The sequence below is a fragment of the Mauremys mutica genome, chromosome 13 (assembly GCF_020497125.1).
Source record: "Mauremys mutica isolate MM-2020 ecotype Southern chromosome 13, ASM2049712v1, whole genome shotgun sequence".
Taxonomy (NCBI): domain Eukaryota; kingdom Metazoa; phylum Chordata; order Testudines; family Geoemydidae; genus Mauremys; species Mauremys mutica.
Window position 1 is genome coordinate 52,802,999 of NC_059084.1, and position 22,127 is coordinate 52,825,125.

The 22,127-nt window shown below is 45.5% G+C and overlaps 1 protein-coding gene across 1 annotated transcript; it reads right to left on the reverse strand.

The window, feature by feature from the left end:
- Positions 1-373: 373 nt before the first annotated feature.
- Positions 374-21,784, reverse strand: LOC123347717 (immunoglobulin gamma-1 heavy chain-like). Its single transcript, XM_044984950.1, has 7 exons — positions 21,739-21,784; positions 21,345-21,655; positions 12,738-12,786; positions 5,206-5,496; positions 3,735-3,797; positions 1,642-1,758; positions 374-1,160 (listed from the first exon to the last, which is right to left on the reverse strand). Exons 1-6 carry the CDS (start codon positions 21,782-21,784, stop codon positions 1,643-1,645), a joined length of 876 nt encoding a protein of 291 aa, XP_044840885.1. The 3' UTR covers positions 374-1,160; position 1,642.
- Between the last annotated feature and the right edge of the window lie 343 nt (positions 21,785-22,127).

Genomic DNA, 22,127 nt, shown 5'->3' on the forward strand with positions numbered 1-22,127 from the left:
TGAGGACCCTTTGAAAAATCCAAACTTTAACAATGTTACTTTTTCTTCATGATACCTCTGTGGTTGGATTGTGAAAAGCGTTTATGTGGATTAGGAGCACAGTCCCCATTGACTTCAGTGGACTTTGTTCGCCTAACTACAACAGGCAATTTTCAAAATCCGACCCTTAATGATGAAAGTGGGAACAGTTTTGTGCAGTGTTTTTCTTGCAACAAGTCCGCAGACAGATGAACTCAATTCACAGAAATTCTTGGCAGTAACCCCTGGATTTCTGGACTTCAGTGGCCATTGAATAAAATCCTTGGTGATTAGCTCAGACCCAACCACACACCTATGAGCAGAATAAATTCAGGATCACTGAAGACAGAGGATAAAAGAAAAGGTCGTTCTTTCCTTTTGCATAATCACCTTTATTATTTCAGTAGTAAGCACAGAAAGCTACAACCACTAGTTCCATATAAATGCACAGATCTCCAAGGTGAAATTACTAGCTATTAAAAATAATGTGAGTACATATGTCACCACGTCCTCAGCTGGTGTATATCAGCACAGCTCTGTTGAAGTCAATGGAGTTGTACCAATTTATACCAGCGACAGACCTGGCACAAATTTTCTACACTAAAATGATAAAATGCTTCAGCTATGAATGGATTTTCTAAGCAATAAAACAGTATTTTTATATAGTGAAAAAAATCAAACAGATTTTGCAAAGCTGCCTAAGGGATTTGGAATCCATAGTGTAATACTGTGGTAGGGAAACTTCCCGCTAAATATTCCTATTAAACAGAAGACTGAAGAAGAATACAAGTACTTGCTATCTTGTGATAAGACAGTTAAGAGTCAGAACTAACTAGCAATGAAAGGAAAGGGGAACCGAAAACACTGAATAATATAAACCATGGAAAAGAAGATCTGGGGAGACATCCGGAGAAGGTGATAATTGATATAGACGTATTGAAGTCACCAATTGACAGCAGTTGGGATGTGGCCCATTGACTCCAAAATCGCTACAGTTCATTTACGCCACTTGGGGGTTTATTCCAACTCACTCCGATAGCGTTACACTGGTTTATACCAGTTGCGAATCTGCCCCAACTGAAGTCACTGGCACTGGTCCCTGTGTTTTGTCTTCAGCCTGTTGCTGGTTCACTCGTCACAACCTATGAAAATGAGAGATCTGCGGTTAGACATTCTGGACACTGTTCACTTCACTAGGACCAGCACTCCAGTGTCTACGCTCTGGTGATGATCTGTAATGGCTGATGTCCCAGATTCTGACTCAGGAGATCTGTGCTGGATTCCCAGGCTTTCTGTGTGACTTTGGGCATCGTAGGCCAACATTTCAAAAGCAACCTCTCATTCTGGGCGCCTGACCACGGCCCTCCTTTCTGAAGGCTGCTGAGAATCTGCATCCACAAATGGAACCAGTGGGTGTGCAGACAAGTTATACCTGGTGGGGATCTGGTCCATCGATTCCAGTGGAGTTACAGCTGAATTATACCAGCTGGAGAGCTGGCCCATTGACTCCCATTGGCTTTCAATGGGATTTTGTATCTCAAAACTCCCATAAAGTCCTTTGAAAATCACTAACAATGACCCCACAAGCACCAAAATGGACACTATGATAGTAAGAGTTCCTACCTCAGAAAATGAACAACTTGACCGTCATGAGCATGTTGAAGGCGATGCTTTTGGCAAGCAGAACTCGCAGGCCCAGCACAGTCACTGACAGCATGTTCACTTTTTCCATGTTTGGCTCTGGGGGGAAAAAATGGAGGGAAGGAACGGCTTGGATCGAATGGTTTTATATCAGCAGGAAGTGGGAAACACCTCAATAAAAAATATAAGAAAGAAAGAAAGAAGGCAAAGAGACATTTTAGAAAGAGAGAGTTAGCACAAGATTGAATGAAACAATTACAAATAATTAAAGAAAAATACAGCAATCTAGAGAGAGAGAAAACAGAGACACTTTGCACAGACAGACAAACTAGCATTCCTTTATTTAATCCAGACCATGGATTTCATTTGTATTCAGCCCATGTTCAGGCAAGACGTCAGTTCTTGCCCAGGCTGCAGACATTAGCTAAGAACTGACAAACTCATAGCTGGAGAACAGACCAGGTCACCTATTTGTTAGTTTTGCTCAAAATAGGTATCAGTCTTCTAAGAATGTCTCCAGGATTTACACTCTCTCAGATGCTTGTGAGGTGCTGAATGCATCAGTCTCACTTGTCATGGCTGTAGAAAAGATGTAAGTTTTGCTTTATAACTTTAAAAATATTTGCTCTGAACTTACGACCTCAGGCAGAAGACTCATTCCCCTCCCCCATCTCCCCTGCCCATCCAGATGCACCATCACTCTCAGATGGGCCACCAAGAACCACTGCAATACAAAGGATTGTGTAGTGGCTCTATGGCACCTGGGAAATGCTACTTGCAAGGAAGCTGGTCATATGGGCTTGGAAGCTGAATGAAAGAAATAAAACAAGTCCACAGGAAAATTTTCCATCTTTTTAGCTGTTTGAACTCTGAAGGGCAGAGAGTTCAGCCTCTTTGGCCTGCTCTGAAAACACTTTGAATTGACAGATCACTACAACTCTGCCCCTCTTAGGATTAGCCGGTAACTCGGTGATGTTTGCTTGCGTTAGCCTGTAGGAAACTCTCTTGTTCCTTTGTCCTAGTTAATAAACCTTTCGATAGTTTATTGCAGGATTGGCTACAGCCTTGTCTTTGGTGTAAGATCAAGGGCACCAATTGTTCTAGGGGAAGTGACTGGTCTCATGGGACTGGAAGCAACCTGAGTGTGGTGTGATTTTTGGTGTAAGTGACTAAGCCCCATTTGTCTGGGTGGCAAGATAGACTGGAGCGCCCAAGGGACTGTGTGTGACTCCGTGGTAAGTCTGGCTCCGTGATCCAGGAGTTCCCATTTGGTACTGAGTCCGTGAACTCTCATTCTACAGCACACCACCGGTTTGGGGAGTCTGCCCTGCTTTTGACAGCCTGCCCTGAGGTAGGCCCTCATGGTTGTGAGCCACCGCAGACAGCCTGACTCCATGCTGTCCCAAAGGGACCTCCCAAATTCACCCCCATTTTCGTCAATTTCACAGTCATTGAATTTTTAAAATCTGACATTTCACTGTGTTGTAACCGTGGGGCTCCCGACCCAAAAGTGGGCTGGGGGGGGCGGGGGGGTTGCAAGGCAATTGTAGGGGAGGTCATGGTATTACCACCTCCATTTCTGCACTGCTGGAGGTGGCAGTGCTGCCTTCAGAGCTGGGCTCCCAGCCAGCAGCCAGGGAGCCTCCTGCAGCCGTGGGAGGGTCTGGGAGATGGGTCTGACTCAGCCCTGGGAATGGTCCCTGTGGGGGGAAAGGAAGTCCTGTCCCTCCCCAGAACGGTCAGGACTAGTATCTGGAGCCTGGCACAGGGTAAGCGCTCCCTGCCCTACCCCTCCCAGATGTCATGGGGGAGATCAGATTTCACAGTCCCTGATGTGTTTTTCAGGGCCCTGAATTTGGCAGGGAGGGCCCAATGAATAACGTTTGTTGGTGACCAGCGCTGCTGCGTGGAAAGAGAAATTCCAAACTGCCAGTGTTCCATAAATAGTCAAAAGTTACACATCATTTTTCAACTGAGAAATTCCATTTTCAAATATCCACATTGAATCCACCCCCTCAAACAAACATAATCCCGCTGGCCCTTTATTATCTTTCATTCTATTTTTGGTAACTAACCTTCGACCATGGAATTTGAAGATTCACACACTTGAGTGTTATTGATTGGGGCCGTGGTGGGAGCTGTTGAAAGAGAAAAATGAAAATATAGCTCAATTAAAACAGTTCTGAAACAAACGATAAATACAACCTCCCCGCACCCAGTAATGAGTGAATGGAAATGTTTGAAAATCAGGTTGAAATTAACTTTTGAACTGGTCCTAATATTTTTTTATTCCCCCCCCCCACAGAAAACGTAGACATTTTGACCAAAAAAAATGTGTTTTGGTGTTCAGCAACCAAAACCCAAACAATTCTGGCCCGAAGGTTTAGGTGAAAACTGAAAAAAAAAATCATCTAAAAATAGCTCAGAACAAAAGCCTTTGGGGGGGGAAATCTTTTTTTTCTGACTAAAAATAAAAAATATTATCAAAAAGCTAACACTTTCTGTAAAAATACATACTTAAAAGGTCCTATTTTCCACCAAGAAAAGGTTTTGAAACAAAATATTTGAAAAGTCCTAATTAATTTGATGAAACAATGTGCTTTTCCCATTAAACTCCTAATCCACGTCTCACTGGTGTCAATAGGAGACTTTATGTGGAGATGGATCACAAGTTAAGGTTGAGATTTGGAGTCCCAATTCCCATGTATGTAAATGAAAATTCAACATCCAAATCCATGAGGTGGCTGTGAAAATCTAAGCCGTGCTAGAAATACTTTCAACTAGCACTGCCTGAAAAACGTAAAGCTAGTTTCACCAAGAACAAGTTACATTTTGAAGTTAGTTTCATTGCTAAATTCAAAACTGAGCCATGCTTTATTTTTTCAGACTTTATCATGTTTTTTTTAAATCAAAAATATAATCCAAATAGTTTCCAAAATTTTTGTTTAGCTAAAGTCCAGCTTTACATTTCTGAAAATTCCAACCACCATTTCAATAATATTGTCCAGAATGTTTCCTTAAAAAACTTTGATTAAAATCTCACACCATTATTCATGAAACATTAAATGCGGATTTTTTTTCATATTCTTAACAGGTCACTTTTCAACACAGAAATATTGGGTTTGACACGTTTCCCATCCAGGGTTAGATTTACAAAGGTGACTAAAGAGGCATTCGGGTGCCTGATGTGATTAATGGGTGTTAGGCGTCTAGATGCTGTTTAAAATGTCACTGGGGGTGAGATTTTTAGGCACCTAGTTGGACTTTTAAAAAACATCTAAGTGCCTAACACCCACTGGGAGCCTAAGTACCATTAAAAATCTGGCCCTAAATGGGTTAGGAAGGAGAAAGCCCTTCCGTGCACCTGTGTGTGTCTCTGGGCACTGAAACGCCACTGGACATCTGCCCGCTAGCTCCCAGGAGAGGTTCTATGGAACATTTCTGGGTAGGGATGGGTGTCCTTGAATTCAGGACTATGACGCACCATGACATGAGGTGCAGCTGGAAAGCGATGATAAAATTCACATTAGGACCATATAACCATACCTGATTGAGGCTTTGTTTGATTATAGTTAATTCCCTCATGTGTAACATAGCAGCCCACGTCTTCATTGGGTTCTACCTTGACCACCTGGATCATGCTGTATTTCCCGTTCGAAGAGAGAATTCCTTCTTTCGATTTGTAGACAGTGTCTGTCTCTTGACTCATGTTTACTTTTATGTTCTTGGGGAAGAAATCCTTAACTAAACAAGCCGCCGTCAACTTGTTGCCATCGCTTGGTTTTGCGTTTGCCGATTTCACAACAAAAACAGATGGAGAGGAAGGCTCTGGATTTTCTGAGAACAAATAATTGATGGTTATAATGTAATTAGATTAAATTCTGGAGAGTTAGGTTAAGGATCATAGAATAAAGTCGTGGAATATGGAGTCTCTCGCCTCTGGGTCAGATACACCTCAGTTTTGGATATGGTGATGGGATATAGAGCGCTACATCTCCAAATTGCTGGTTTGGATACAGGCCCTGCTGATGGTAATTGGAGAAAATATCACCTGAGGTATTTTTTAAAGACGCTAATTCTAGGTGCAACCTTCACTGGCTGGGATCCTTGCTGGAAATACCAGCAAGCGGTGCTGAAGGCAGAGCGGACTACAGAAGACAGAGACGGGGAGAGAGATGGGAACTACGGCTGTGATTTGCAAAGGAGACTAAAGGAGTTGCGCACTCAAAACCCCATCCTGAAAACTCAAGAGTGGACATGTATATGAATATCAAAAACAATTCCCAGGTTCCCTATGTCCTTAACACTTACTTATAGCGGTGAGAACTCCCAGGCATCAGTAGCCTCTCCTGTGTGAGTGAGAACTTCAGTCTTTAACAAGTGGGCCTTAAAATTAGCAAACTCCACACACCTAGAGCATCAAACTCAACAGCATAATTTAATCCTGCATTGGCGTCATTTTGGCACCTGCTCTGAAATTATAAATGCGCCCGCGGGAAGGTTCTGCGTGTTCCACGGCTTTTTGATGTGGCTAAAACACATAACCATCGCAATAACGGTACAAAGAAAGTTCAGTCGGTGGGTGACCGATCCTGCTCTCTTTTACTCCTGGCTCTACAAGGAATGCACCGGAAATCATGGCTCTACTTCAGGAGTAAAGAACCACTCCTAGTAACAGTGGCAAAAAACAAAAATCCTTTAGTCATTTACAGTTGCCGAGTTCCACAGAGGCTTTTGCAATTCTACTAAGAGCTATAACAGTATTTTTCAACTCTTCCTGCACCTTTTCAATGTGTTCCCCACGTGTGAGAGGACCAAGGAACACAACCTCTCTGGAGAAGTGTTGTTATGGGCACTTTAAAGGCAAGCAAATCTGATGTCATCAGACCACTTCATGCTGGTGTCTCAAAATGTTTCATCACCGTGAATATTCAGAAAACCTAGTTAATGTGGAATGGCCTGAGGCATACAGGGGCACTGTCAGTGCCTGAAATTTCACTAAAAAGAACAGGAGTACTTGTGGCACCTTAGAGACTAACACATTTTGTTAGTCTCTAAGGTGCCACAAGTACTCCTGTTCTTTTTGCAGATACAGACTAACACGGCTGCTACTCTGAAACCTGAAATTTAACTGCTCGTGGCCAGGGTTTTCTGAGGTGTGAAGTGTATGGTGTCAATTATGTAAATACGAAGAAAACCTGAGTTGCATCTGACATAAATCCACGTTGCTGCCTTGGAGTCAGTGGGACCAAGCACCAGCTGGCGTCAACCAGCCATAGATCAATGGGATTCAGTGGGGTGGTGTAACTGACCTGACAGCCCTATTCTATCAAAGGGCCAAATCCCCCACTGGTGTAAATCAGCAGCAGCGCTAAATTCAATGGGAAGTCTTTCAGTTTACACCAGCCAGAGCGCGCTAATACCCACAATGGCGGTTGAGTTCTGCACGATTAGGGGATGTGCTGCTTTTCCACTTGTGTTGGGTCTCCGTGATAGTTTGTTCATTTAACTTACAATAAAAAGAACAGGTACATGCGACAGCTCTTCTCTGTTCTATCCTATTGACAGTCCCGTGCCGTGATGTCTGTATTGTGCACACTGACTGGCAGCCCGCCCCGTGAGACAACCCCGACTGTGCAAATGGATCCCTCAGGACCGGCCTTAGTGCGAAATGCAATCTAAGACCTAGGCAAACCAGCCTCCTGTCTCCAGGATAGTCATCAAAGCCAGACTATCCCCGCACCTCCACTGTGGAAACACGATTCACGTTAATGGCGTCACTCCGGATTTAGGAGGGGATAATCTGGCTCAGCATACCCCATTATGTAGGCACTGGAAACAGCGGCTCAAACTCCTGAATGATCCAGAACCAGCGTGGCTGCACTGTAGGCAGAGCTGTGCTGGTTTGCACCAGCTGAGAACCCTTAGCAATGCAGCCAACTGGCATATCAGAGGTAACAAAAATGATACTTACTGGGCTCAACAGAAAGCCTGGTGCCTTTGCCAAAAGTCAGAGCTCTGGACTCCCATGCACAGTGCTGCAGGGCCAGACACAGAACTCAAGAGGCTGCTCTTAGAGGAAGCCTGATTTGCACCAGTGAAATGGAGACGCTACACATCCCTTCGGTTTATGCCATGGGAATCAAACACTATAGACAATACAACCTAGCTGTTCCTTACTGGGCTCAACCAAAAGCTTAACACCACTTCCAAAAGTCACAGCGGTAGCTTTCCAAACCCAGCGCTTTCTCTCCAGTCAGATAACTGCATCGTTTATCTTAAATCCTATTCTAAAGGAAGCCTCTCAGATCACTTCAGTCTGAAAATTCAGCTGATTGTAACCACTTCTCCGCCTCAATCGTGCCAGTAGAAAGAGGGACATTTGTTTCAAATGTGTCTCCATTTTCCTGGCTTGGAAATGCCCTTCCTTTTTTCCCCGGGAAGATTTCTCTTAACTTTTAGCAATAACTTTATCAAAAGGGCTATAAAAATGACTCATCGAATCAAAAAATGCAGTTTTCAGGAAAGGAAAAATGTCAATCAAAATCTCAATTTAAAAAATGATTAAACGTATCATTCAAAATTACAAAAAAAAAACCTGATAGCTGACAGGTTTTGAACATAATGGATTTGGGGGGAAAATGTTTATTTTCAATTTTTAAAAAAAGCTGGTGAAAATTTTTCAGCCAACTATATTTATTAGTGGGCCTGCTTTTCATTCAGCCTGGAGAACATTCTTCTCCAGTGCAAAGGAAAAAATGGAATTAACAATGGGAATGAAACGTTTTTATGCGGGGGGGGGGGGGGGGACTGTTTATCTTTGTACTTCTTTGTAGCGCCAGAACAGCCAGGGAAGGAATCGTTACTTTATTTCTCTCTCTCTTTTGAAAAAAAAGAGTGAATTTAGTGCTGGAAAAAGATGCAGACTGAAGAGTGAGAGAGATACAAGACTTACTTGGTTCCACAGCCAAAGTTGTGCCTTTCCCAAATATTAAAGAATCAGCACTTCGCACACAGTGTGACAAGGCTCTTCAAAAAAAACCTGCTTGGGACGTGCTCTGAAATCTGTGAATTTCTGGATTACATTCTGGAATCTAGGGGCCAAGTTCTGAGAACTTTACGCGCATTGAGAAGCTTTTCAGTCTGTGCATGGCCCTGTTAAAATCAATGGGGCGTCCTGCGGAGTAAGGGATTCATGAACATCAGGGTATCACTATCTTGCCCAAAACTGGAGTTTTCAAAGGAACAGTACGGATTTAGGTGTCAGATTCCCTTTGAAATTCAATGAGAGTTGGGTGCCTAAGTCCCTTAGGCTCCGTGCAAAACCCCAGCCTTCACTATCGGTTTATGAAAAGCCTTCCAACTTGTTTTTGCCCCCACTCACCTGCCTGGACTGTGAGTTTAGTCCCATTTCCAAACGTGAGTTTCACAGTGGTAAACGCGCTGCTAAATTCTCACACCGAGTCCCTGCCCTGGGTCGGGCACCTGCAGCATGTCTCTAGCACCCACCTCGCTCAGAGCAAAGCTCTTCCACTCCCCTGGAAATGAGTTCGTTCCTCTCCTAACAAAGGGGAAATGGCTGCGTACGAACCTTCCATCGCTACTGAGGAAATGCGACCATTTAAGGAGGTATTTTTAAGGTTGACAAATACTCCCTGATATTTTACACCTGGCTAAAACCCTTGACGGGAAATACAGTATCTACTAAGCTGAGGTTCTCAAAGATTTGGGATAATTCCTGTTAATTAATGGCCATTTAGCATCCAAATCCACTCAGAGGCTTTGAAAATGTCAACCCTAAGGAACAATCTCCCCCAACGGAGAGAAGTTTCCAGCATCTCAAGTCTTAAATTATTTGCACGGAAAATCTTTTGACTCTGCAGTTCTCTCCGTTCCCCACACTCTGCTCGGCTCGGGGGTGAGGTCTCAACCAGGAATGGTCACTAATGATGCCTCGCTCTCCCACAGGGCTTCCCATGCACAAACCTCCGAGAGCTCTGCCAAGGAGATACGGTTACAGCTCCTCAGTTCACAGATGGAGAAACTGAATCGCATCTGGGACTTGCCCAAGCTCAGCGTAGGGTGAGGGTTCAGGGTTAGATTTAACGCGGGGATTTTCGAAGGTGCCCAAGAGAACTAGGCGCTGAAGTCAGTGGGACGTGGGCACCTGACTCGCCTAGGCTCCCTTGGAAAGCCCCGGCATAAACACACGGGCCAAGGATCGGGCGCCCGACCCTAGGCTCCTGAATCCGTGTTTAGATGGCTCGGTAAGCGGCGTCTCTCCTGAACACACAACGGCCCCGTCTTTGGGACCGGCCCGAGGAGCGCTGGGCTGGAGGCGCGGCGCTTTTAAAAGTCGCCCCGTAGATGCCTGGGAGCCTCTGTCTAGCCCCCCGAATAGGAAAACGCCTTAGCCCCACGCAATAGTGATTCGGAGCCGCTAAAACACAACCGCTACGTACTGGGTTCCACTGTGAGCCGGGTCCCGCTGCCGAAGAGAAGAGCTGTTGTGGCACCGTTACACGCGGCAGTACAAAAACGGTGCGCCTGGCTAGCCCCCTTGGTGCGCTTTCCTCCCCGGCTGCGGGACCCCAGCTGTGCAGAGACCCCCCCGAGCCGCGCTGCGTTCTCCGCACAGAGCACCGCGAGGGCCTTTTCTGATCCCCGACAGACACTGTCCAAGTGCTGAGCTGCCGGGACAGCTTCACTGGGACAGATCCCCGGGAGGTGCAAGATGGCACAGCTGTGTTAAGGCGCTCAGAAGGGCAATGCCACCCGTGGGTGCACAAAGGGGGAATATGCAATAGGAGCAGAGAGTTTATTTTAAGCTCTGCTGGAATCCTGTGTCCAGCTCTGGTGCTCACAATTCAGGAAAGGGGCTGATAAATTGGAGAGGGGTCAGAGAGGAGTCAGGAGAATGATTAAAGGATTAGAAAACCTGCCTTATAGTGATAGACTCAGGGAGCTCAACCTGTTTATCTTAACAAAGAGAAGGTTAAGGGGTGATTTGATCACAGTTTATTGGTATCTACATGGGAAACAAATATTTGATAGTGGGTTTTCAGTGTAGCAGAGAGCGCTTTAACATGATCCAATGGCTGGAAGTTGAACCTAGATGAATTCAGATTGGAAATAAGGTGCATATTTTAACACCGAGGGCAATTAACCAGTGGGACAGTTTACCAAGGGATTTTCCAGCACTGGCAATTTTTAGGTCAAGATGGGAGGTTTCTTTAAGAGATATTGGATGGGAATTATTTGGGGGAAGTTCTGTGCCGGTGATACACAGGAGGTCAGATTAAATGATCACAATGGTCCTTCTGGATTTGTAATCCGAGGCTTTGTAAAATTGACACACTTTGGCAAATTACACAACCCGAGCTTCCCGCCCCAGTGACTTCTCTGGAGTTATGTCAATTTACATCAGCTGCTGATCTGGCCCAGGGCCTGGGGATCTGGGGAGCTGGTCCAACTGACTTCAATGAGCTACATCCATTTACACCAGATGAGCATTTGGCCTCACTGATTTCTCTTGATTGACACCAGCTGGAGATCTGGCCCCTCTGATTGTGATGGAGCTGGACTAGCAGATATTTCCATGCTAGGAATTCTCTCTGCTGGGGTTTAACAGCCACAAGGACCCAAATGGTATTTACATTTTCTAGAGTCACTAGTGAACACAATTGCTTGTACCTCCCACCTCAAAGCAACTTTTTATCACTTCTTTTAACGGTTTCTCAAAAAACAAATCAATATGAAACAAGATTGTTAAAAAATGCAAAAAATCACACAGAATTTTAGGCTTCTCCCTATACCCAACTATTCCTTAACCCACCCACCAAACAACTTTTAAAAAATACAGCTGTCTGTCTGACTGAGCGCTCTCTGTGCTCTGTTCATGGAGAAGAGTCTTTTCAAAAGTGCCAAGGGAACTGTGCTCCTATCTTCCTTCAGCATTTTTTGGAATTCTCCTTCATGGAGCACGCAAAAAGTTGAAAACATATAACATTGCCTAGGGGATTTGGACACCCAGATCATGTCATTTTCATGGGAATTGGGTTTTCAAGGGTAACATTTTCAAAAGCACCCACAAGCTAGATTTGTAAAGGTATTTAGGTTAATTTAGGCAGGTTTTATAGGTATTTCAAGATGCAGATAAACACTTGGTGGGGATTTCAAACATGTCAAGATGCATTGATTTCAATGGGAGTTAGCTATCTAGGTGCTTTTGAAAAATCTTACTATGCACATTTTGACAGCGGTAGTCACCTAAATACAATTAAATCTGGACCTCAGGAGCTGAAGCCTCATTAAAAGTCCATGCGACTGACTGACGATCATTAAGTGTCTACGTGATTTCAATGGAAATTAGGCACATAAGACTTTTGAGCATCTAAGCCTTGCCTGCTTTTGAAAATTTTACCCATAATCAACCAAGGACTGTTCTGCTGTGAGTTTCTAGATAGAGCTGGATAGTTCTGAACAATAAAATCAACCTTTCCACCACTATACGCTTCCCCAAAAGCTCAAAAATACACCTGAGAAATACTTACGTGGTTCAACTCTCAGCTGAGTGCCTTTCCCAAAGATCAAGGGCAATGTATTAACACACTTCAAATGGGCCCTACAAAAACTTACATGTTCCATCTGGCTCAGAGGAATTCTGGAACTCCATGAGCTGGCTCAGAAATCCCAGATCTTTTGCCTTTAACTTAAAGCTTCACTTTCCAAAACAAAAACCAACAACCACCACCTAATCCAATTTCTTCAGTTTACACCCAAGGAACTAGAGACAAAGAAATCCAGCAACCAGCTATAAAGTTGTCCCATTGATCCACCCCATATTTCAACCCTCTCTGAAAACTTGAATTACTTTTCTAAAAAAAACCCTTAAACTTCATGGGTGACATTTTCCCAATCATCCACGCAATTTGGACATCCAATTCCCATTCATTTTGAAGGAACTTGGACATCCCAATTGTTTAAGCAGTTTTCAAAACTTCAGCCCCAGGTTATCAAGCCATTATTTCAGGAACACGGAAAACACTCATGCTTCTTTTTGAGGATGAATTACTTACTTGGTTCCACAGTCACTTTGGTGCCTTTCCCGAAAATCAGTTTCTCATACTCCACAGAGTTAGAGAGTCATCGCAAAACCTCCCTAGAACATGAGCCTTCAACCCTGGGGCCTGCGTTCTGAACTGACCTAAAACCGTGCAAATCCACTGATGTTTAGTGGTGGTGAGGCACTTTTATACCAAATCTGGCCCAGATTATCAGGTCCTGAGCTAGTGTAAATCGGTGTAACTCCATTGGTTCAGTAGCGCTACACCAATATATATGAGCTAAGGATCTAGACCACTGGTTCCACTGTGGCTATGCAGATATGCACCAGCTAGCGATCAGGTCCACTTATTCCAATAGATCCACATCCAATTTACACCAGGGAGGGATCTGGCCTTTTGCCTCCTATGGAGTGATGCTGGTTTACACAAGTTGGGAATCTGGACCATTAGGTCCAATGGAGCTATGCAATGCATCTGAGCATCCAGAGCTGAGTCTTTAGCTGGCAAGAAAATCCTCTCAAACCCCAGAAAGCAAAATCCTTTCTGTGTGGAACCACGTAGCAATGCTCCCCTTCCCTTCTAGTGTAATTTTAAACATACAGAGCTTTGTACTTACTTGGTTCTACTGTGACCGTGGTCCCTTTTCCGAAGATGAGTTTATCTGTATCCACATTGTTTGTAGCCTGCTGAAGAATAGGTCTTTACAGGACCTCGGTGGACATGCCAAGACAGAGGACTAAAAACAGGACTTTATCCTTACAGGACACATTATCCAGAGCCCGGAAGTGGGTACCATGTCCTATTTCTGCCAAAAAATAGAAAAAATCATTGTGTAGTTGAATGATTCCAAAGACTTTATTACAGAAGATGCTTCTGAGCTAAACCTTCTTTCCAGCTCTTAGGATATTGATCAAAGTGTTTCTTCAGGGTTACATGGAAATAGGGAGAAAAAGAATAAAAAGTACTGTCGTTACTGCCTCTGAAATTTCAGGTTAGTGTATTTTCCCCCACAAAATATTGCTGTTCTTGCATCTGCAGGTTTTTGTACGGCACTCTATGGAGTTTGTGTCACTGTGGTCGTATATCCCCCCAACACAGTGCTACACCTCATTACAAAAATCCCTCTCCTTTCTTACTGTACAGAGCTGTGAGAGTGCATGCAGCCATGTGACTTCTCAGGGACTGATCCAAGGAAATGAAAGTGGTTGCTTACCACAGCTTCATTCCAGCCTTGGCAACATGAAGACAGGGGCCAAGATTTTCAAACTGGGGGGGAGCCCAAAGCTTGAGTTCTAGCCTGGCATTTTCAAAGGAGCCTAAGGGAGTTAAACACAGAGGCTGAGATTTTCAAACCTACCTAAGGGATTTGGAGACAGATTAACAAAGGTATTTATGCACGTATAGGTACAGATAGGCACCTAGTGGGATTTTTATAAGGTACTAAGTAGCTTAGGAGCCTAACTAGGGTGACCAGATGTCCCGATTTTATAGGGACAGTCCCGCTTTTTGGGGCTTTTTCATATATACGCTCCTATTACCCCCCACCCCCATCCCGATTTTTCACACTTGCTATCTGGTCAGCCTAAGCCTAACTGTCTTTGGAATACATGGGAGTTAGGGACTTAAGGCCAAATTTGTAAAGGTATTTAGGTGCCTAGTGAGATTTTCAAAAGCATCTAGATGCCTAAAACTCATTGATTTTCAACGGGAATTACGCACATAGATGCTTTTGAAAATCCCACTAGATGCTTTTAAAAATCTGGCCCTTAACCTTCTTAAGCACTGTTTGAAAACCCCATTAGTGACAGGGCAGCCTGGTGACTGGCTGTGGCTGGAGCAGGAGCCATCCATCTGAACTACCAGGCACATCTGGACGCATCTCAACAAGGTAGCAACACCAAACAGTCTGTGCTGGCTGCTTTCACGAGGAGCCTGCCCTGGGGTCACTTAGTTAGACCCTAGCTTGTGGATTAGCTGGACCCTTAGAACTGGCAGGTAGTTACCTCAGATGACTCATCAAGCTCAACACACGGATCACAATTGGGCTCCTATCTGCAACTTTATGCCTATATACCTTTGAAAATGTGGCCCTTGGGAGCCAGTGTTTTCATTAAAGTCAGTGAGACTATGGCCTGGTCTACCCTACAGCATTAGATCGACATTCCCTGCATTCGGTCAAATTTATAATGTGCCTGTCTACACTCCCGAGCCCTTTCCGCCGACCTAAAGGGCTTCTAAAATCGATGCCTGTACTCCACCTCGGTGAGAGGAGTAGCACTAGCACTGACCTTCCCAGGTCAAATTAGGGGTAGTGTAGACACAATGCTGTGTAATTCAATGGGATTGGCCTCCGGGAGGTGTCCCAGAGTGCTCCAATGTGGCCACTCTGGACAGCATTTTCAACTCCACTGCACTTCAGCCAGGTACACAGGAAAAGCCCCGGGAAATTTCAAATTTCATTTCCTGTTTGATCAGCGTGGAGAGCTCACCAGCACATTCCTGTTGAATTGAAGATATTTGTATGTGTGGTCTTGTCGATTTTTCCTTTGAGGATGTCCTTGATGGAATTAAATGCACACCATCCTTCCCGAATGCACACCGAATGCACACCATCCTGCCCGAATGCACACCGAATGCACACCATCCTTCCCGAATGCACACCATCCTGCCCGAATGCACACCAAATGCACACCAAATGCACACCATCCTGCCCGAATGCACACTGAATGCACGCCGAATGCATGCCGAATGTACACCGAATGCACACCATCCTGCCCGAATGCACACCGAATGCACCCCGAATGCACACCATCCTTCCCGAATGCATGCCGAATGCACACCGAATGCACACCGTCCTTCCCGAATGCACGCCAAATGCACACCGAATGCACACTGTCCTTCCCAAATGCATACCGAATGCACATCTAATGCACACCATCCTGCCCAAGGCAGTAAATGTGCTCCATCATGGAGCAAACAGGAGACACTGGATCTGATCGCTGCATGGGGAGAAGAGTCTGTGCAGGCAGAGCTCCGAACCAGCAGAAGAAATGCTGACATCTCTGCCAAGATCGCACAGGGCATGGGGGAAAAGGCTACACCAGGGACACACAGCAGTGCCGTGTGAAAATAAAGGATCTCAGGCAAGCCTACCAGAAGACAAGGGAGGCAAACAGTCACTCTGGAGTGGAGCCACAGACATGCCGCTTCTATGAGCAGCTGCATGCGATTCTAGGCAAGGACCCCACCAGTACCCCAACACTCTCCATGGATACCTCCCAGGGGACCCAGACGGCCATGGGCAGCAATGAGGAGGACATTGTTGTTGAGGAAGAAGAGGCAGAGGAGGCAAATGCACAGCAGGCAAGCGGAGGATCCATTCTCTCTGACAATCAGGACCTTTTCCTAACTCTGGAGCCAATCCCCTCCCAGGATCCACTGGTGCAGGACTGTGATGGCAGGAAAGGCATTTCTGGTGAGTGCACACTTGTAATAACACTACAGGGGTTACATGCAATTGTGGTTACTGTTTAATTTGAGGTAAACAATTGGGATACAGTGGTGGCCAGTCCAGACACGCAAAGGGTGCTCCCCAGAAAAGCCTGTTTATGTGCCAAGAGTTTCCACACCAAAAAATATCCCCGTGTGTGTCCTGACACCGCCTACCCTTTCGTGTGTGCTCACCATGCCTGCCTGCAAACCAAAATCTGCTGCCCAGCGCTCTGCCGTGTGTTATACCTTACTGGCAGGCTCTTCTTTTAAAAGACAAAATGTGGCTGAGTACCTCAGGGAATGTATTTACTGCTGTGAAGTGTTTCATTCATTGCAAGAGTTAACCTTCTGTTTTCAACAATGTATGTTCTGTAAGGCTGAGGAAGAGGAGGAGGAGGAGGCGAATGCACAGCAGGCAAACCCTTGTGGTTTGTTTGTTTTTTTTCCTTGCAGCTGCAACCTTGTCTGTGGGTGTTTCCTCCACTCCAGCACAAAGGCTGTCTCAGATTAGAAGGCAAAAAAAGCGGACAAGGGAAGACATGTTCTGTGATTGGATGCATTCCTCTGAGGCTGACAGAGCCTAGCTCCATGCATGGAGGCTCACACTGTCAGAGAGCATGTGCATCGACCAAGAGGGCAGGAAACCAAACAGGAACAAGAGTGTAACACACAAAAGGAGATGTTGCAGGTTATCAGGGAGCAAACAGACATGTTGAGGCGTCTGGCTGAGGTGCAGGAAAGGCAACTAGACCTTAGAGTTCCACTGCACCCAATGATGCCCTCCTCACCAAGTTCCATAGCCTCCTCTCCAGACGTCCTAAAATGTATGTGTGTGTGTGTGGGGGGAGTTCCGTTATCCCTTGAACTCAACTCCAGAGGATGGTTCATGGAGCAGAAAGCTCTCATTCCCACAGCTGTGATTGCTAGACAGTGCAATTGTAATAAGCTATGTGTCCTTGCCCCTTCCTCCCTGTGTTACCAGGCCCTTACCTGGTTATCATTGCTGTTCGGTGCTGTCTCTGTTCAGGGTTTGTTAGCATAATAAAAATGCATGAACTGAGGACAAGAGGCTCTTTATTCACTGTGCACACAGTGGTTGGTGGGGGTTTAGTTTACAGGGCAGAACATGCAAAGAAGGGGGCAGATTAGTAAGGAAAAGCACACAGAACTGTCACATCTGTGTTGGATCATTCATGAAACTGGTTTTCAAAGCCTCTTAGAGACACAGTGCACCTCGATGTGCTCTTCTTATTGCCCTGGTGTCTGGCTGCTCATAACTGGCAGCCAGGCAATCTGCCTCAACCCCCTACCCCACCAGAAACTTTCCCCGCTTACTCTCAAAGATATTATGGAGCACACAGCGAGCAGCAACAACAATGGGAATATTGCTTTTGCTGAGATCTAACCCAGTGAGTAAACTGCTCCAGCGCCTCTTTAGACATCCAAAGGCACATCCTGCCTCCATTCTGCACTTGCTCAGCCTAGGGTTGAGCTGCTCCTCACTGCTGTCCAGGCTGCCTGTGTCTGGCTTCATGAGCCGCGGGAGCAAGGGGTAGGCTGGGTCTCCAAGGATAACTATTGGCATTTCAATGTCACCAACGGTAATTTTCTGCCCTGGGAATAAAGTTCCCTCTTGAAGCTTTCTGAAGAGACCGGAGCTCCTAAAGATGCGAGCATCATGTACCTTTCCCGACCATCCCACATTGATGGTGAAATGGCCCTTGTGGTCCACCTGCACTTGCAACACCTTTGAGAAGTACCCCTTCCAGTTTATGTACTCTTTGGCGAAGTGGTCTGGTGCCAAGATTGGGATGTGAGTTCCGTCTATCGCCCCACCAGTTAGGGAGCCCCTTCATGGCAAAGCCATCCACTATGTCCTGGACCTTTCTCACAGTCACTACCCTTCTTAGCAGAAGTGAATTGATTGCCCTGGCTACTTGGATCACAGCAGCCCCCACAGTAGATTTACCCACTCCAAACGGATACCTGCCTGACCGGTAGCAATCTGGCATTGCAAGCTCCCACAGGGCTATCACCACTCACTTCTCAACTGTCAGAGCAGGTCTCATTTTGGTATTTCTGCACTTCAGGGCTGGGGAAAGCAATTCACAAAGTTCCAAAAAGTGGATTTATGCATTCGAAAGTTTTGCAGCCACTGTTCCTCATCCCACACCTGCATAACTCTGCAGTCCCACCAGTCTGTGCTTGTTTCCTGGGCCCAGAAGCAACATTCCACTGTGTCAACAAGCCCAGCTGTTGCTGCCAGCGTGTGTGAATTTCTCCATTCCACGGCTTCCAGCACAGCTGTTTTTGTGGCATCACATTCTTCCGCATGGCAGCTCCTGGTTAGGCTCTGCAAATACCACAGGATGATGTGTGAGGTGTTTGTGATGCTCACAACAACAGCGTACAGCTGAGCAGCGTCCATGCTTGCTGTACTATGGCATCTGCACACGTAACCTAGGCTTAGGCATGAAAATGATTGTTTGTTGTTGCTCTCGTGAAGGATTCAGGCAGGATGGTGTGCATTTAATGCCATCAAGGACATCCTCAAAGGAAAAATCGACAAGACCACACGACAAATATCTTCAATTCAACAGTGCTGCCACCCATGCTGCATGGCAGTGAAACGTGGGCACTGAGGAAGAGAGAAGAACAGCAACTGTCGGTAGCTGAAAGGGCAATGGAACGAGCTATGTTGGGAACTTCCCTTATGGATCATATCCCAAATGAAATGATTAGAGAACGCAGAGGTGTGAAAGATATTGTTGTGGAAAGCAGATATAATAAGATATGATGGGCCGGCCACATAGAACGGTTCACGGACAATAGGTGGACTGCAATCATTATTGAGTGGTACCCGTGAGAACGGAAAAGACCACCAGGTCAGGCTCCAAGAAGATGGGAAGGTGACATTGTAAAATGTTTTGGACAAACATGGAGAAGAAAGGCAAGAATGTGAGAAGAATGGCGGATGTGTTGTGATTGCCACAGACTTAACGACAGCTGAAGACTGATCGATCCAGGTTGCTTTCAGGGATGGAGGGAGGAAGGGAGGAGGCAAGTGCATCATGGGAGGCTGACGACGTGTAGCCAAAATAACTTGTGAAAATGTTTTTGTCCCATCAGGCACTGGGAGCCTAACCCAGAATTCCAGTTGGGAACAGGAACTGTGGGATAGCTACCCACAGTGCACCACTCCGTGAGTCCATGCTATCATGGTAGTGAGGATGCACTCCGCTGACGGAATGTGCATAGTGGGGACATTCAGCATCGACTTTGTAAAATCAGAGGCTAAATGTTGACAAATAAATTTGACCTAATTTTGTAGTGTAGACATGTCCTAAGGGCTTGTCCATATTTACCAGGGGATTGACTTTACAGTGAAAATATCAAAAAATGGAATATCCCATCCCCTCATCTCCCCCCCACCTTCCCATAAACAAAGCACTAGGTTCAGGGCTGGCCTTCACACAGACCTGCCACAAGAGAACCACACTGGTGTAATTCACACCCTCACCAACCTAAGGCAGATCACAAGAGAACACTGTTACCTGGAAATAAAGAGAATCCACCAGAGACTGACAATGAGATGTGAAAGGTTTAAAATCAGTGATTTGGGTGCAAGCCCATGGCTGAGTGTTGGTTTTTCAGTAGGAACTGTGCTTCTTCGTCACTAAGGGTACGTCTATACTTACCGTCCGGGTCGGCGGGTAGCGTTCGACTTCTCTGAGTTCGATATATCGCGTCTAATCTAGACGCAATATATCGAACTCCGAACACGCTCCCGTCGACTCCGGAACTCCACCACCGCGAACGGCGGTGGCGGAGTCGACGGGGGAGCCGCAGACTTCGATCCCGCGGCGTCTGGACGGGTGAGTACTTCGAACTAAGGTAGTTCGAGTTCAGCTACGTGAATATTCGCGTAGCTGAACTTGCGTACCTTAGTTCGACCCCCCCGCCCCCTTAGTGTAGACCAGGCCTTAGAAACACAGTGGCACACAGGCATTTTGAAAAAGCTAGGCTCAAGTCCTTGCTCAGCCTTAGGGCCTCTGGCAAGTCAAAATGGCGTTATTAAGTTATCTTGGTGATGCGGAAGCCAGGAGAACCTAGGTAGATGGTGAGGATGATTGATAAAACTCTCCTCATATTACTTCTGAGTGAAGAAATAATTTGTGATATGCTGCTGTATATCACTTTCTCTGCAATTGTGTATCTATTATTTCTGCTTTTTTCTTTTGTTCAACTTGTTTATTCAATCTCATGCTTGTTTTGTTTTATCGAAGGTTTATTTTTGCTTACTTTCTTGATTTAAGAGGAAAAAGCTGTCACCTTCTGCATTCTGACTCTCCCACAATAAACCTGTAATGGCCACTTACATTTTTGACACAAACCAATTTCATTCAATTTTACTGTACTTATCTGTAGTTGCACTTTTCAAGATTATTTACCGTACAGCCAGATTCCCAGCTCATTCCAATTCATGTAGCTCTATTGACGTTAGTGGGCCAAAATCCCAAATGGAGTAAATTGTTCATCACTCCATTGGAATCAATGGGACCAGAATCCCAGCTGTTGTAAATCAACATCTCTCTATGGGAGTCAATAGGGCAGGTTCCCAGCTGGCATAAACCAGTATAGTTCCATTAAAGCCAATGGTGTTATGCTTATTTATCCCAGCTGAGAATCTGTACCCTGGGGTGCATGTCTCTGTAAATGGCTCTGGCATGTCAGTGTGGGGACACATTTGTTACTTATATTAATATTACTATATAGCATTTCGAGGCCACAGTCAGTGATCAGGCCTTCGTGGTGCTAGGTGTCACATGCATCCCTAAGGAAATGCTGGCTAATGCCCCAGAGAGAGGACTATGTGAGGATGAGATTTTCAGAGCAGTCTAGGGCTAGGTATGCTCAGTACTCATCAGAAATCTACAGGAATGGGATGTCCAAATTCCCTGGGAGACTCGGAATATCCCCCAACAGGTGGATACCAGGAACAGAAGTGTGCAGAATGTAGCAGTGAAATCAGGATGGTGCTTGTTGGTGTAATAAGCAGATGGTGCCACACACCAGGAGTAAATCCACTTCTCCTTTTTGAATGGCTCTGAATGAGGTTTCTCTCACCGTGTCTCTGGCACAGTAATAAACAGCCGTGTCTTCAGCTTGGAGGCTGCTCACTTGTAGAAAGGCTGTGCTGATGGATGTGTCCAGAGTCATGGTGACTTTCCCCTTAAAACTATCCGCATAAGTAGGCACCCCTGTATTTGTGTTAGTCCATCCTATGGAAACCAGCCCTTTTCCAGGAGCCTGGCGAACCCAGTTGATTGCATAGCTAGTGAATGTGTAACCAGATCCTTTACAGGACAGCTTCACAGACTCCCCCGGCTTCTTCACCTCTGCACCAGACTGGACCAGCTGGATCTGAGCCTTTACCCCTGTGGATAAAGAAGAAGCAGGGTGAGAATTCTTGTGGCTAGTTCTGTTTTTCCCCTTCCTTGTGCCAGTGAAATTCACCTACCTGGGAGAGCTGCCAACAAGAGAACAAAACTGACCCAACGTTTCATGGTTATTCTTCTCAACACCCCTGCAGTAGCAGAACACAGTGACTCCTTTTGCTGCAAAGAGCATCCCCTGAGGACCAGTCACCGTTTTTTTAAAAGGAAAGAAATTTCCTCTTTATTTGCATATGCAGATCGCATCACCCTCAAAAAGTACACAGCCTGTGAGCCAGAAGGAGTAAGGCTGGTAACTTGCATGATAGACTCAAAGAGTCCAAGTAATGTGGAATGCCCCAGATTTATAGCTATTTATATGGCTGCATTGCTGTGGTATGTGAGCACCTCACAGTCCGCAGTGTATTTATTCACACTATGCACCAGTGAGATAGGAAGTTTCATCACAGTTTTA

Bases quoted from the DNA above. Each gene is read 5' to 3' on its own strand.
- LOC123347717 (XM_044984950.1), bottom strand. From the start codon at position 21,784: ATGAAACGTTGGGTCAGTTTTGTTCTCTTGTTGGCAGCTCTCCCAG. The intron at 21,656-21,738 runs GTAGGTGAATTT...CTTTATCCACAG, and splicing joins CTTGTTGGCAGCTCTCCCAG to GGGTAAAGGCTCAGATCCAG. The intron at 5,497-12,737 runs GTAAGTAATTCA...ATTTGTTCTCAG, and splicing joins CAAAGTGACTGTGGAACCAA to AAAATCCAGAGCCTTCCTCT.